General features: G+C 43.3%; 1 protein-coding gene across 2 annotated transcripts; it reads right to left on the bottom strand.

Annotated features, from left to right (window-relative positions):
* Positions 1-724: 724 nt before the first annotated feature.
* Positions 725-10,650, bottom strand: Alkal2 (ALK and LTK ligand 2). Of its 2 annotated transcripts, XM_051144514.1 has the most exons (5): positions 9,816-10,650; positions 7,905-7,958; positions 7,744-7,824; positions 4,784-4,849; positions 725-1,303 (listed from the first exon to the last, which is right to left on the bottom strand). In XM_051144514.1, exons 1-4 carry the CDS (start codon positions 10,069-10,071, stop codon positions 4,785-4,787), a joined length of 456 nt encoding a protein of 151 aa, XP_051000471.1. In that variant the 5' UTR covers positions 10,072-10,650; the 3' UTR covers positions 725-1,303; position 4,784. The 2 variants fall into 2 exon arrangements, with proteins under 2 accessions (XP_051000471.1, XP_051000478.1); XM_051144521.1 differs by lacking the exon at positions 7,905-7,958.
* Positions 10,651-16,665: the final 6,015 nt, after the last annotated feature.

Genomic DNA, 16,665 nt, shown 5'->3' with positions numbered 1-16,665 from the left:
GACAGACACTTCGCCAGTGGACTGCTGCTGGCCTCTGTGGGTTTGGGTCTGAGTTTTCACAGCTAAGAGCTAGGAAGGGAAAGGACAAGCAGGCACCACAGTAAGGAAACAGATTAAGTCAAAACTCTCTTCTATCCTGCTTTGATAGTTGCTTCAGGATCTCAGGTTCTCTTTTATGTAAAATCCTGTTGTCTTCTTGAATTTTTACAAGTATATCTTAGATGCAGAACCTTGGAATGTTCTATGGCTGTGTTCATAAGCACCACATGTGTATAAGGGCTTGGTGAACAGAGAAACTTACCTTTTTAGGTTCAATCAGATCATATTTAAAATACATCCATTAAAATTTGGAACTGTTATAGGTAGTAGTGCACGCCCGTAATCCCAGCACTCTGGGAGACAAAGGCAGGCAGATCTCTGAGTTTGAGTCCAGGACACCCAAGGCTACACAGAGAAACCCTGTCTTGAAAAAAAGAAGAAAAAGGAACTATTCTTAGGATTCTTATTAGTTTGGCATTTTCTTACAATCATGTAGAAAATGATGGATATGAACTTACTTGGAATATTGATGGCCAAATGAGACCAAGTGATCAGGAATTTATGTCAATACTTAGTCACCTCTACATATACATACATACATACATACATACATACATACACGTGTGTGTGTGTATATAGCAATAACATAGAAGAGTCATTCTGAAGACTGTTCATTATACCAAACAGCTCATTTATTTCCTTGTATTTATTTACAGTATTTACATATTGTACAATAGCTGGAATGTACTTTTACATCAACAGAGGACAAATAGGACTGGCCTGGGCATATCCACAGATACATATGCCACTGTCTTCAAAACAACTGAGGTTTTTTTGGTTTTCATTAAAGTTTTCCATGCAGTTTTAAAGTATACTTTGGGAGTTTAATTGTAGAAGTAATACAAAATGTCAAATCATACTATATTTTCTATGAAAATATGGTTTAATGTTCTGCCTATATTTCTAAAGAATTATTCCATGTGATTCCACCTAATCTTAAAAGGGAAATACCTCATTTTATAGCACTATACATCACATGTGGTGTCTTCTCTATTATAATCTAAGACTGGCAAATCTCACCAACAGATACACTGGTTTGCTGAATGTATGTTTGTAAACTGTCAGCAACATAGAAAATGCAAAGGAATTATGGAAGAGTGCAAAAATAAATCTCTGTCCACAGGAAATGGGCATGGAGATGGTTCTGTTCTCTGTTGGTTTCCAAGGCACTTTTCAAGGTTCCTGGTGTGTCGCTCCTTTGCAGCTGAAAACAATGATACTTGATTTCATATCGCTACTCACCAATTCTAGCGGAACTGGTAGTTCAGCAGTGTAACAACACATGTATAAACAAGGAGTCTTTCTCTTATGTTCAAAGTCTAGAGCCTTCCCCCACTCCCACCTGCAAACCAAGGCAATCCTTTGGTTACCATGTGTTCACTACCTCAGGGATGGAAGCCATTGTGCACACCCATGAGTAAATATTTGCTGAAGTTTATTTTGTGGCCTTACATGTGCAAAAGCGTTCTTTAGATATCCAATCAACAGACTTGCAGTTTGTGTCACTTCTTGGAAAGAGTGCTTGCCTTACACTGTACACCATAAAGCTACTATTTAATCAAGATCCTTTCAGTACTTCTTGCTGGAATACCTGTTTCCCTTTTGGTCTTAAGGGTAGTGTCTAGGTTACTAGGCCATATTCAGGTTAAACAAGGTACTTAGATACTTAGTACTCAAACCTATACTTTAAAAATACCCCAGAGTTCAGACTTTTCACTTAGGTCTATGTGTGACTTAAGAATAAGCCTTCTCTGGTGTGACTTAAGAATAAGCCTTCTCTGGTTGGGGCAGTTGCGGAGCTTCCCCACATTTCTTTTCTTCTAGGACTTGTAAAGTCTGCCCTTTAGCCTCTGGTCTAGAGCTGGGACAGCAGTGCTAGTCCAGTGGTCTTGAAGAGAGGAAATGGGGACTGGATACAGCGGAAGCCTCATGCGGCTGCTGAACCAGCAGAATGTGTGCTCGGGTTTTCTCCACCATGGTGAGGCATAGTGTTTTTTATTCTAGCCCTGAGGGTCTGAGTAGTGTCCTGAACTAATCTGCAAAGTATAGAGATACATAGCTGCGTTTATACTGGTGGCCACTAGATACAGGTTTGCTATCCATGTAAACCTTTCTGACTTAAAGGTTTAATCTTTAAAAAGTGAATAAAGTTTTAAGCTAATAGTTGGCAGGGATACTAGTGTTTTTAAAACTGCCCCACACACCCATGTTTTGGCCAAACAACCTATTCTACTTAGGACACGTGAATGTTGAAGCAGGTGGTCTTCAGTGCGGAAGTTTGTGAACACAGATCTTCCTGCCTCTGCACTGTGTCGCACTACTCTGTCAAATTCACTCTTGAATAGTACCAGGGATGTAGCAGAGGCCGGTGTGCACCTTACTGTGGCTGTCTCATGCTGTATCTGTCCAACATGCCTTGCCTTTTCCTTGCTGTGTTTCTGTAGTGTGTATTGGGCAAGCATGGATGTGCTGCAGCATATGAATACTGTGTGTTGGTGGTGGTTTGGCTCTTTGGGAAACTGAATCCTGTGCAAGCCCTCAGGAGGCTAGGTGGGACCAAAGGCATGACAGTTGTCAGGATACGCTGAACATTCTCTCCTGACTTACAAGTAAATGGGAATACTTGCCAAGGGTGTTCCTAGTGAGGTGGTGACACCATTATAAAGACACATAATGGAAGTGACATTTTTATCCCCCAGTAATCAGCAGCATGCCGTGTTGTGTGTGTGTGTGTGTGTCCATTTAAAAGAAAAACTACTGTATACTATAAATGCATAGTTAGAGATGGGAGGCCTGGTGGCACTCAGAGGAAGGATAGCAGGCTACCAAGAAGAGACTTGATACCCTATGAGCATAGGGTATCCCCTCAGTCACAGTCATAGGGGAGGGGAGTAAGGGGGAGGGCGGGAGGAATGGGAGAATACAAGGGATGGGATAACAATTGAGATGTAATACATACATATATAATTGAAAATATTGGAAAGAAGGCATGGAGGGCATGCACTTCTCCGCTTTGGCATAAAAGCACCTGCTTCCTCCAGAGAAAGCCAGTATGCTTGGGTTCTGTTATTGTTGTTTTTTATTTGTTTTGGGGTTTCTCTGTGTAGCCCTGGCTGTCCTAGACTTGCTTTGTAGACCAGGCTGGCCTAGAACTCACAGAGATCTGCCTGCCACTGCCTCCCAAGTGGTGGGATTAAAGGCGTGCGCCACCATGCCCAGTGAGCCAGCATGCTTGTGCAGCCCTCGCTGCTCTTCCACTTCTGAGTAGAAAGCCCTTATTTTAGTGGTTCTTGATCCTGATAAAGAATCAATCCAGATTATGAGGCTGTTGTGCACTGGCCCTCCGACCCAGCCAGCCCCAAGGTTTACCTCTCTGCACTGTGCTGCCTTTGTTCCGAGCATGCCTGTATATAAAAGAGTGCTCTTCTCATCCATTTTTTATGAGACAAGCTAAACAATTTTTTAAAATGCAACATTCACTTTTTATTTGTATTTTCTGGACAGCAGGCATCTTTTCTGGGAAGAGCCATTTGCATTCAGGAAGTAGGTCTCATTTGTGTTATGAATTCCTACCTAATAATGCCTGGCACACTTATGACATAAAAATACGGAACTGATTAAATTAAAATTCTGTCAATCTGCCCGAAATGGCTGAGTCCTGTGGAATTTGTGTTGGGAAGTCAAGTCATCTTCCCTCTACACATTGTTAGCAGCTCAGCTGAGTGCCTCAAGAGGCCAGTGTACGGTTACAACCAGAGAGTGCATTTACGGTCCTGCCACTAAACACTGTGGATGGGCACTCAGAAACATTTATGTTAGCTGTGTTAGGCTTCTGCTATAACGATAAGACTACAGACCTTTACCAGATATGGAAAGCTTGTGTGGCTGTGGTTAGTAACAAATAATATAACTTAAAATTTTGTTTGACTTTATTAAGGTGCAAAAAGAATGCAGATCTGACAAGTTTCGTGTTTCTGGGTTCTTGTGTCTATGCTGTATTTACATGTGTATGCACTTGTGCACACCCATGTATGCTAGAGAAAGATGTCATGTGTCCTGTTATATAATGCTCCAGCGCAGTCCTTCAAGACAGGCTCGCTCACTGAAGCTGGTGGTGAGGTGATCCTCCTGTGTAGCCACTACAGCTCTGGGATTACAAGTGTCTGTTACCATGTCTGGCATTTACGTGACTAGTAGGATTTGAACTTAGAGCCTCACGCTTGCATAGCGGGTACCCTTATGCTTCAAGCTATGTCCCCACCCCCATGCTTCAGTTTTTAAATTGGGTGTTTGTATGGGCTGAAATGCAGTACGTTGTTGGGCAGCAAGGAGCTACAGTTTCTAGCCTGCCACATTCTCTATGTTGTTTATTAAGTAAAAATTGAAGGACATGTGCTTTCGTTCATAAATGTCAGTGATAGTTGAGCCTGGAAGTTAACAGCAATAGGAAACTTGTATCCTGATGTAAACTGTCGGCTGAAATCAGCCATGAGCATCCAGTAACAATGTCCATTGTGGAGAGCCAGCAGGGGGAGCCTTCTACTCATGACCAATGTTTTGAAATAAGTTGGCTGTCTTTTGCTTAGAGTGAGGCTACTGTAATGAAAGAGTGCATGAGTCTAGATGCCCATATGTTTTTATGACCTACATGGGATTCTGACACCAGAATTATTTGGGAGCTTACCTTATCTCTCCATGCACATGGGACTGACAGCCAGCCGAGTAAGTAGCCTGGCACATCTTTTATAGTCTGCAGTGGAAACAAACCATAGACCCTTGTCAGTTGCCTGCACAACATTAAAATTAAACATAGGCTGTTTTGTTTTTTTTCCCCAAGTATATAAATTATTATAACCATTTAAAAAATACCTGAAGTCCCTAGAAGCAATCAAGTCTTATCTGCAATCATGAGTTCTAAGTTCCTTACTTACTTTAGGGGAAAACTGGCATTACAAGCAGAAATCAGATAAAAGCTACAGAGCAGACAGACAGCATCCTCTAAACCATGGCTACCAGGGCCACAGAAATGCCACAAGTGCTGCTTCTAGTGACATGGGCTTTTTACAGCCCTTGGCCTCTTTCAGATTGCATGCAGACTAAGTCCCACCTGAGATGAGCCGTAATACAGAGTTTTGCTGTGATGTTTGAAAGTAAGTACGTCAAAAGCAGTAGGGCAGGCTGGAGAAGTGGAGGCAGGAGGATAAGAAGTTCAGTACTAGGCTGGGCTACAGAGTGGATTTGAGGCCACCCTGAGCAACTTAAGAATATGTCCCCCCAAATAAAAAAGAGATGGGGGTGAGTATAGCTCAGTGTTAAAGTACTTGTGGGAGGCCTTAGACCCAATCATCAAAATGAAGAGGAATTAAAATTTTTTAAAGCAAATTTTCAAATATAGACTGAAAAAAAAAAAGGCAGTTTTTTTTTTTTTTTTGGAATGCAGCCTGATGTTCACTGCTGTGTCCTGTGGTTCCACACTTCATTCTTCTGTTCCATCGAAAAAAGTGTAGCAAGGTTCAGCTACCACAGCTAGAGGAGAGTTTCCCCAGGACAAACTTACGTGGAAAGCTTTGGTCATTGATGATTTACTAAAGTTTATTTCTCAGGAGTAATAAAAACCCTTAAAATGGAAGTGTTCCTCCTCAAAGAAGAATCTGAATGAATGAGTGATAATGATAAATTTTTGCACACTCCCCAAAAGTTCCCTTCTAAATGTTTATGACGTACACACGTGGTTCAGAGAGGAGAGAGATCCTAACTTGTTTGTAACTGTTGATCTAGATTTGTGCTTCATTGATCTTCCTCCACACCTTTTAGGATGCAGTTTTCCTGAAGACCAAGGTGGAGTGGACCCTGAGCTCAAAAGTGATCTAATTAGCAAACTGTAAATACTCCCACTTGTAACCTGCAAAGACCCTGGGTGTTCCCACCATACTCAATTCAAGTCTCAAACAGTCGTCCTCAACCACTGATGTGCATGTGTAGTAGATTGCATTCTGTTTATTGGGAATGAGAGAGGCTTGCTTCTTCATTCTCCAGGCTCCCACGGCTATCTAAAAAGGCTAGACCGTACCAATTCCCACACCCCAGGATTTCAGTGAATTTCTGAACACCCTAGAACATCCCAGAAGAACCGCTGCTCGATTCTTTGTGGAAGAAGAGATGGAAGTGGCTAATGTTTCCAATGCATAAATGTGTCAACCTCCCACCTCCAGGGATCAGCATGAGCTGTGACCAGAAGTCTTTATATATTATTACAAAAGGATACAACAGTGTGGAGTACAGCATGACACCCTGGGAGAAGCTTGCGGAGACTTTACAGAGTGAAGCATGAGCCTTGAGCCTGGTCTTGTTGATGTTTCTGTGACAAGCAATTGAAACTCTGTCTTCTAACCTCAAAGTGAATAGGTCTTAATGCTAGAAGGTCATGCTCAAATTTAGAATCTAGAATCATATTATTGTATTGTACGGTAATATTTATTATAGACACACACTTAAACACTAAAATGGTTCTGTGGCCCCCATGAAACAAGGTAGTAATTCTCTAACAGAAGATGGTTTCAGTGCACAAGAAAGAAGGGGAGATAACGATACAAGAGGTCCACATGGCAAGTTCAAATGAAAACTCGAGTTCTACAGGAAGCAGACCTGCTCACCTTGGGCTTCAGGCCTGACTGAGTCTGATAACTGCTCACTAGGCAGCCTTGCTGGGCCAAGACCCACAGGTGTGAGGTCATGCACCTACCTAGCAATGTCCAGCACACAGAAGCAGTCTATAAATGACAGACACCATTGTTCAGAGAAGCTCTGCTGCCTAAACAGAAAAAATTTCTATTTCATATAAATGGTATATTTGTGGCAAGTGGAAGAGGCTACTTCCGCCTGCCAGCTAGCCTGCTGTCCTCTTTATCATCTCTGAAAGCAGCCAGCCAGGTCCTGGTGTGTCTACAAGGCTTTTCTCCTGTGAGCCTTAAATTAGGTGAAAGTCATCATCCCATTTTAAAAAATGGTTTTATGAAGAATGCAAGGAGTCAGTTTCGGGAAGTGAAATATACTGTGGTAGATAAATAGATGAAGCATGTTGAAAGTGAAAAGAAGTGTAAAGATTTATGAGAAATGGGCCAACGCGTGAGCCCTATGTCTCTGAGCTGAAGAAGAACAGTCAGAAGAGCAGCATTTGGAATAGCAAATACAAATATTGGGTGATGAGGGTTTCAGTATGGATGGCATGAAAACAGCACTGGTCAGAGCAGTGGAGATGGTCAAAAAAGGTTGATGGAAAAACTTCAGGCCAACTAGACTCAGTATACCCTAACACTCTGACCACCAGCAGACCCCTGAGCAACCGTCTGACCTGTGTGATGTTCAACTGAGTAGAATATGGACTTTGTGCCAAACAAATGAGGATGTGAACGAAAGAGTTCAGCCCATTGCAAGAGCTGCTTAAGTCCAGTGGGTTGTCATGAGGTAAATATTTTCTGGTGGCATTGGTTGCTGCAGACTTTAAGCCATCTGCTCCAATGTCTGGGCATCCTGCCCCAATCCAGTCAGGTAGGGACACTCAGTCCCCCACACCTGTCAAAGAGCAGACCTCCTGCACTGAAAAGAAAGAATGGAGCTCCATTTGTCTATTGGGTGCTCACTTACATGCAGGGATGGTGCAGTCTCTCGTGTTGTGGTAAAGTCTGTGAAAGTGCTTGCTGCACTTCGGACTGAAATAAAGAGGACCTGGAACACAGAGGAAGAAAGTCACAAAGACTCAGGGCAAAAAGGAGCAGGGAGGGCAGAGGAGTGAAGGGAACACACACCTGTGAGATGTTTCAGAAACTTGTCCTTCATCCTTAGATCTCGAGGAACAATCTCTATGAGGAGTGAGAAATCGTATTACTTGAACAGAGCACCTACTAAGTGTGATCTTAAGTGAATGTGGGGGAAATTTTGAGACTTGCGTTATCCATACTGCAGTGCACCAGATAAAATAGGAGAACACTTGGTAGTTGGACATAATACAATGTGGATGCTTAGGTCAGGACATGATTTTTCTCCAGTAGCATTAACTATTCTTAAAGCTCCAATATTACCAATCTATTCTCTCTGGATATTATAAGAGTCCGAGGCCATAAAGTTACAGGATGAAAAAAAAATGTTTTTTTTTGGATAGATTCCAATGGATGAATCACTTATATACATGTTAAGTCGAAGAACTTTGAGATCAAACTCCACAGCTTTTAAATGTTTAAGGAATGGACCTGAACCTTCAACCCCTAAAATGTGTCATTGAACATTATACAATGTAGGCGACTTTTTAAGGATCAAATTTCTTTACGGTTTTCTGATAGGCTGGTATGGACAAGAGGGAATGTACATCACCTTGGTTTCTAAGGCAAAGCAGGGAACCCAAGGAAACGTTTTTACACACCATCTCATAGTCACACTTTCATTGGTACCTGGTCCCCAGTGATGGGTCCCTGATTTTTTTTCTGAGTTTGGATATTGTTTTTACTTTATTTTCAGCATCTGCAGTCATTTTCTATGTCTCTGGCCCACAGGAGCTATGATTGTGTAATGTCACATTTTATTTTTACCAGAAATATCATTCTCCCCTTTCCCAATAGCTGAAGAGAGACATTGAGTCTTCCATGAGGGAGGTAGAGCCTGCTCCCCAAGGCCTTTCTTCATGAACTCCTTATTTGAGTCCGTTTACACAAAAGTGACCCTATCATATTTGACCTAATTGTGTCATGAAAGCATTAAAAGCTTGTGTGCTTCCCTGAGAAATTCCCACGGGCCACTCTGGGAAAGGCTCCATCAGGGAAGCTCTGGCCACTTCTTCCCCTGCTGGAAATGGTGGGCTGGAAAGAGCAGTGTCCTGAGCTGGGCACCAGCAAGTCTTGGAAGGGGATTAGGACTGTTATCTTAGAAGCTTACACAGTCTCTTGTTTCTGCCAGTTTCTTTTGGGGAAACAAGCAAAAACAAATCAAAACAAACACTTTTAAAACTTGATTTATCTTTAAACACATGTTTTTGAAAAGCAATTCTAAGAAAATACTGATATAATGTGTCTTTCAGACATGGAAGGTAGCCCTTCAATCCATACTGTTAAGACGCACTTTTACTCCTCAGTCCACACTGTGGTGAACTCTCCTTCAGGGCCCATACTGACAGGCCCCTACCCATTCTTTTTCCTTTAGGTCTACACTGCTGGGCACTCTCACTTCCTTGCCTTCTCAGGTCTATATCGCCAGTACTCATTCTCACTCCCTCTATCAGGTCTACATTGCCAGGACCTCACCCACGCCGGTCCTTGTGATCCACATCCCTGGACCCTCATTCACTCTCTACCTCGTAGATTGGCCAGTCAGACCAGTCACCCCTCAGGTCTACACTGCTAAGATACTCACTTTCTGTTCTTCGGAGTCTACATTGCTCGGATCCTCATCCACTGTCAACCCCACTGGGCCGTACTGCCACAGCACTTTCTTTCTGTACCTTGTGGTCGACACTGTGGGAAACTTACCCACTCTGTTCCTCACATTGCTAGGCCCCCCCTTCCACACCCTATCCCCACAGGTCTACACTGCCAGCCACTCACTACTTACTTTCTGCCTTTCAAATCTATGCCGCCAGAACCCTCCCTTACTCTGTTTCATAATATAATCTACACAGCTGGATTTTCACCCACTCTAAGCACTTTAGGTCTACACCGAGGAACACTCACCCACTCTCTGCTCCTCTTGGTCTGCCCCATAATCCGTGGCCTCTCTGCGGCCCAGGGCAAACTCGGACTCTCCGAGAAGCTGCAGCCTCTTGGAGTCTCCTGTGTGGAATTTCTTCAGCTCCTGGACCAGCTCAACTAGCAACCTCAGCAGCGTTTGCCGATCTGCAGGCCCCCGGGGCTGCGCGCATCCCCGGTCCCCCACCGTGCTCAGCAGCAGCAGCAGCACCAGGAGCAGCGGGCGCCCGGACACGCGCATGGCCCTGGTGGTCTGCGTAGCGGGTCTTGGGACCCGCCGCCCCACCAGCCGGCACCCAAGTTTCCCGCACGCGGAGCTCGCGCCTCACAACTTTCTTTCACCGCGGGGACCGCGCGCAGGGTCTTGGACACCTCTTGGAGATGCGAGGCCACAGGTGAAGCCGGGCCTCCTGCGGGGGCTGTGGAGGTCCGCGGCCGCAGAGCAGATGGGCGGCCCTGGACGTGGGAGGCCGGGGCACCTGCCAGCTGTGGGTCCCTCGCTGCCCTTAGGCACCTGCGCCCACGCCGTGGAGCCCGCGTTGCCCTCGGGCACCCGAGCTCTCGCTGTCGGTCCTGCGCCTGCCGCGCTCCTTGGTCCCCCCAGTCCCGACTCTACTTCTTAAGCTCTAGTCCTAGTTGTCCAGCGCAGGGACACAGGACGCACAGCTCCTACGGGGACAGCGCTGACCCTACTGCTTCGAGTCCCGCTGTCCTCGGGCGCTTCTTATCCCCGCGGCCGCCGACGTCAGGCGGGTCCCCCGGGTTCCGAGCGCCGCTTTAATTAGAACCACCAAGCGAGCGCCGCTCTGGGGCGCGGATATTCGTCAGGTCCCTCCGCCTCTCGCTCTCTCATCCCCCTCCCCTGTCCCCTCCTGGCCCAGTCTTCAGTCTCCGCCCCTCCCTCACGTCTCCACCCTCGTCTAGTCTCCCCCTCTCTTGTCCTTCCTCTGCCTCCCCTGTCTCCCTCTCCCTCAGTCTGTTTCCCTCCGTTCCTGTCACCAGTGACAGGATGAGCAGAAACGCCTTTACCAGGAACTGGGATCTGTTTTTGTCTAAATGTAGATCTTGGGCTATTTAAAAGGAGCTGCTTGATTGCCTCAACATTGAGTATCATCTAGAGTCCGGACTTATCTGAAGAGAGATCCGCTGAACACAGGCAGGTTTGGGGTCTGAAGAAGACGGTAGGAGCCCTAGCGCCTTGCAGAAAGCCGGACACTTGGAGGGATCCAAGCAACCTGCGAAGGTTCTTAGGGCAGGGACACTGCTGTACCACGCTGGACCCTGGCCTGGGTCGGCTCCAGAGCTCTTGTCAAACAAGCTGCATCTTTAAGAAAGTTTGATCTTTTTGGATATAGCCAGGCACATTCACGAGGCTCAGCAATTTACTTGCTTGATTTTTTTTTTTCCTTGTGATAAGTATTACCAACTGCACAGTTTTCCATTTCATTGGTGCTTTCTGGGCAAGAGCTGGACGTCCTCCAAGTCAGCGGTCACATCAGGAAAGGCGTTCTTAGTACAACATCAGAAAGAGAGAACGCAAGCATTAAAAGCCTTGATCTTTAACCTGCAGCTGCTCAGGCTGTTGCAGAGATGCAGTGCCTTGCAGGTGCTCACCTGCTTTGGCCAGGGGTGAGGAGGGGATCACAGTGTGTCAAGCCCCTGCTTGCATGGATCCTTTCCTTGTAATTCTGTCTCCTCTCTTCACCACCTTCTCCCTCCCATCACTGGTTCTGTTGCCTTAGAAGATGAAGCGCCTGGTGGAGTGGGACGAGTAGCTATGGGAGACCCTTAAATGTGTCCCCTGGGAGGTGTGTCTATCTTGAAAAGCAAACAATTTCATTTTCAAATTTAGAGTTTTTTTAAAATTTTTTATTTTTTTTGTTTTAGTTTAGTTTAGTTTTTTGTTTGTTTGTTTTTAGTTTATTTAGTTTTGTTGCATGTAATAGAGTTGAAATGCATAGGTTCCTAATGAAATGCATGCAAGATGAAGTAAAATACCATGAGAAACAGATTTTAAGCAGATAAGATGAGGGTACTTCTCCCTTCCTCTCCTCCTCTATCCATGTATAAAAGGGACATAAAGTTTCTCTGGTTATAGAGATGACATGCCCAACAGCTTTCCTCTTCAGAGGGTCAGCAGCCATCTAGCACTCTGGTATCTGCAGATCTACGCACCACTAACCACAGTGCAATGGAAACTTAGAAAACTTCTAGGCTATTGTGATTATATTTTGCTTAATCACATACTCTTTTAGACTTACTTAGACCCATTTAAAACAATGCTTCACAGAACCAAAAGCCTCAATTTTGAAGACAAGACAAAACAACAACAATGGAACTAAATCTACCCCTTCAAATCCTAGCAGCACAACGAACCTTGCTGGTGGTGAATATTATCCTTCTGTCTTTTTTTGGCTTTCAGTGAGACATATGCGCTCCTCATGGGGCTCCTTCCTATCACCCAGTTGCATTATGCTTAACTCAGTGCACTACAAAGATGGTTACGAGCACAAGCAATAGAGAAAATGTGTGTTTTCTTGGTTTTTGGACGTGAACTCTAACAATCAAAGACGAGACGATTTATGTGTTTATTCAATCTTGCAAAGTTCTACGCCAACGTGACTCCAAGCCCCATTGTTTCATGCAATATAAACAGTTCCAGGGTTTAGACACTTACTTGAAAAAATATATTTATTATTAGTGTTTCCTCAGCCTTTATATATTGTCAGGATGAATTCTGTGATGCTTTCCACTTACCAGAATGGGGGTGTGTGTTGTTGAGTTCCTCAGCAGCCAAGGTTGATTACAGCACCACACATGCAAGTTGACAAGGATTTGCAGGTAGATCAGAATATTACTTGGTTACTTCAATTATTTTTTGCATAAAGTGAGCCTTAGTGGATGGATACTGTCCATAATCTAGAACTATATAATTCTGTAATACTACAAATAACAAACAACTTCCTATAGAAAGCTGAAGGTAATTCACCCAAAGTTATTACTATTAGCTTAACATCTATTTTTTGGGGGGAAGAAGAGAAAAGTTATTAAATTTATGTAATTTCTACTTTTCTTGATGAACAACTGACTATTGTCAAGGATTTCTTGAGTTAAAAAGAGAAAACTAGCAAGAAATTCTATTCTAGCCTGTCCAACTTTCCCTTTCTATTGCTGTGATAAACACCATAACCAAAAGCAACCTGGGTAGGGGAGAGTTTACTTGGCTTATATATCCCTAGTCACAGTCAACTGAGGGAAACCAAGGCAGAAACTCAGTGGAAAGAATTAAAGTGAATAATCACAAATTGATAATGAATTAAAATGAATAGTCATTTTTGTTTACCAGTGTATTAGCTACTTAACAATCATCTTATTAGAAAGATCAACAGTCATCTCATAAAAAGTAGCATTATGGGCTACAAGAAAATATGGACAGTCCTTTTCATTTCCTGAGAGGCAGGAGCTGATGCAGAAGCTATGGAGGAGTGCTGCTTACTGTCTTGCCCCACATGGCTTGCTCTGCATGACTTGCTCAACCTGCTCAGGGGTGGCACTGTCCCTAGTGGACTGGGCCCTTCCACATTAATAATCATCAATCAAGAAAATGCCATACAATCTTGCCTACAGGCAACCTGGCAGAGACATTTTCTCAATCGAGGTTCTCTTTTCTAGACAACTCTAGCTTGTGTTAAGCTGACAAAAACATTCACCCCACACACAGGCTTATGAGGGGATTGTTTATTTGCTAGATTTGAATTAATTTACTTCTGGAGAAAGTTGTATGATACAAAGAAAACCACAGGGAGCTAAAAGTTGTACGTAATGAGCCTTCATTGCATATCCATGTCAAATTATTATTTGAGAAATTTATTTTCTTGGACAATTTTCTTGAGTCATAAACAATGTAAAATAAACTTCATTTTCAAACATGACTTTGCTTGGTCCCTAAAAAGCACATATTTAATTTTAGATGAATATTAGCTCCCTTTAAACCAGTAGTTCTCAACCTGTGAGTCAGGACCCCTTTGGTGGAGGTGGGTGGGGGGCGTTGAACGAAGGGCATTGAACAGAGGTCACTTAAGGCCATCACAAACCACAAATATTTATATTTTGATTCAGAACAGTGGAAAAATTCGAGTTATGAAGTAGCAACAACAAAAATTATTTTATAATTGGGGGTCACCACAACATGAACTGTATTAAAGGGTTGCAGCATTAGAAAGGTTAAGAACCACTGCTCTTTTTTATTTATTTTTAAAAACTGTTTTTCAAGACAGGGTTTCTCTGTGTAGCCTTGGCTGTCCTGAACTCACTTTGTAGACCAGGCTGGCTTCAAACTCACAGAGACCCACCTGCCTCTGCCTCCCTGAGTGCTGAGAATACAGGCGTGTGCCAGTACACTCAGTGAAAACCACTGCGCTCTCTCTCTCTCTCTCTCTCTCTCTCTCTCTCTCTCTCTCTCTCTCTCTCTCTCTTTCTCTCTCTCTCTCTCTCTTTCCATGATAAAGTATATAATACAGTTAAATACAAACATCATGTCTTAAAATGAATAATCATATATGTTTACCAGGGTGTAGCTACTTAACAATCATCTTATTAGAAAGATGAACAGTCATCTTTCATAAACAATAGCATTATAGACTACAAGAAAATATATTCTGCTGATTTTAGTGTCAATATGAAATAGTATGCTAAGAATGTACTAGAAACTGTATAAATATCTTAGGAGGTTCTTATTACTGTCTAACTGTCTAAGAATTCAGGAAAGAATTCAGAACTCTATATGGAGTTCTATATCTTACTACCCCATATGTTAAACTATAGAGGTCCTTTGCATCTTCCTCTTCTTTGATGTCTTTTGTTGTTGTTGTTGTTGTTATCATGAGAAGATCCATGAGCCAAAGTTTTCCACCAAGATACTTGATACTATGGCTGCTTTACTTTTGTTCAATATTTTCCCATAGCCAAAATGAAGAGACTATTCCATGTAGGAAAGGCCTGAAGGGCAGGCATGCTTTCTTATTAGTGCTGTACAACCAAGCAGAAGAGAATGACATGGTAGTGCCTTGCTCTTTGGCAGCTTCAGCCTGCCATCTTTCCACGGCAACAGTGGAAATAACTTTGTATGTGCATATCAATCTTCAACATAAAAACCCCTGTCGTGGTTTAAGAGAGCATTCGAACAGCCAAATATGTCTATAGGAATATCTGAGTTAAATAGCATTTTATGTGCTCAGGGGCAACACCAAACTATTTACATTTTATGTATATTTCTGCAGACAGTAAAATATCCTGATTAAAAGTAACACAGAGAATGATGTGGGTTCAGGTAGAGATCCGAAAAGTGTTACACAGCCCCATAGACGATGATAATTTAACTGTTCTGACAGATCAATACAGAGTAGCAATCTCATACATACTGACTATGTTTCTCATGCACTCTTATTAAGAGGGATGTCTGATGTAGGTATCCAGGTCCCTTCTTTCTGGGACACTGCCTCTCCATGGGATCCAAGATTTAGGCCTGAGTGGATGTGAAGTAGATGGGTAGAATTGTAGACGCGTCTGGACTTCTGTTGTTTTTTTTTTGCTTTTTTTTTTTTTTTTTTTTTTAAGCATAGAGATCCTGGGCTGCTCTTCCACCACAGGTAGGATTAAATCCACTATAAATAAAAGGAGTTGGCTGTTAGGATGCCCCTGCCCCAATCGTAAGCAGCCCAGGAAGAAACCATTACCAAGCCCTACCCTAGTTTAGATAGAGTATACTTTGGAGACAACAGAGAGGTATGTGAATTACTATCAATACTCAGAATGGAGCAAATGAGCTTCGCTTTTACTCCAGGGGCTGCCTCTCCCATTGGCCAAGTGGTACAGACACGGACTAAGGACAAAAAGGAGGTCTTGCACACGGACAATACCCTGTACTCTGGCCAACCTGAGAGTTCAGAAATTCATGGTCTTTTGTCTAGTGCATTTTCTTTTCTCTTTAAAGATATTTTTAAATATTGTTTTCTTTTTTTTAAATTTTTTTATTAATTTATTCTTGTTACATCTCAATGTTTATCCCATCCCTTGTATCCTCCCCTTCCTCCCCCCCCATTTTCCCATTATTCCCCTCCCCTATGACTGTTCCTGAGGGGGATCACCTCCCCCTATATATTCTCATAGGGCATCAAGTCTCTTCTTGGCTACCTGCTGTCCTTCCTCTGAGTGCCACCAGGTCTCCCCCTCCAGGGGACATGGTCAAATGTGAGGCACCATAGTACGTGAGAAAGTCATATCACACTCTCCACTCAACTGTGGAGAATATTCTGACCATTGGCTAGATCTGGGAAGGGGTTTAAAGTTTACCTCCTGTATTGTCCTTGGCTGGTGCCTTAGTTTGAGCGGGACCCCTGGGCCCAAATCTGCCTATCACATTGTTCTACTTGTAGGTTTCTAGGACCCTCTGTATCCTTTTATTTTGCTATTCTCCCATGCGTCTCTCATTTAGAGTCCCAATAGGATGCCTTCCCCTCTGTCCCTGTTTCCTGGTAAGTGAAGGCTTTCGTGGGACATGCCCCTTGGGCTAGTATGCAGATATAAGTGAGTATATACCATTTGATTCTTTCTGCTTCTGGGTTAACTCACTCATTATGATCATTTCTAGCTCAATCCATTTATCCACAAATTTCGGGAATTCCTTGTTTTTAATAGCTGAGTAGTATTCCATAGTGTATATGTACCACAGTTTCTTTATCCACTCTTCTACTGAGGGACACTTAGGCTGTTTCCATGTTCTGGCTATTATGAATAAGGTTGCTATGAACATGGTTGAGCAAATGTTCTTGTTGTG

Source organism: Acomys russatus, chromosome 1 (genome assembly GCF_903995435.1).
Source record: "Acomys russatus chromosome 1, mAcoRus1.1, whole genome shotgun sequence".
NCBI lineage: Eukaryota > Metazoa > Chordata > Mammalia > Rodentia > Muridae > Acomys > Acomys russatus.
This window is presented reverse-complemented; position numbering and strand designations above follow the sequence as displayed.

Excerpts from the sequence above, each read along its gene's own strand:
- Alkal2 (XM_051144514.1), bottom strand. The coding sequence starts at position 10,071 with ATGCGCGTGTCCGGGCGCCCGCTGCTCCTGGTGCTGCTGCTGCTGCTG. Across the intron at positions 7,825-7,904 it reads GTTTCTGAAACATCTCACAG|GTCCTCTTTATTTCAGTCCG; the intron begins GTGTGTGTTCCC and ends TCTGTGTTCCAG. Across the intron at positions 4,850-7,743 it reads AGACTGCACCATCCCTGCAT|ACTATAAAAGATGTGCCAGG; the intron begins GTAAGTGAGCAC and ends TTTCCACTGCAG.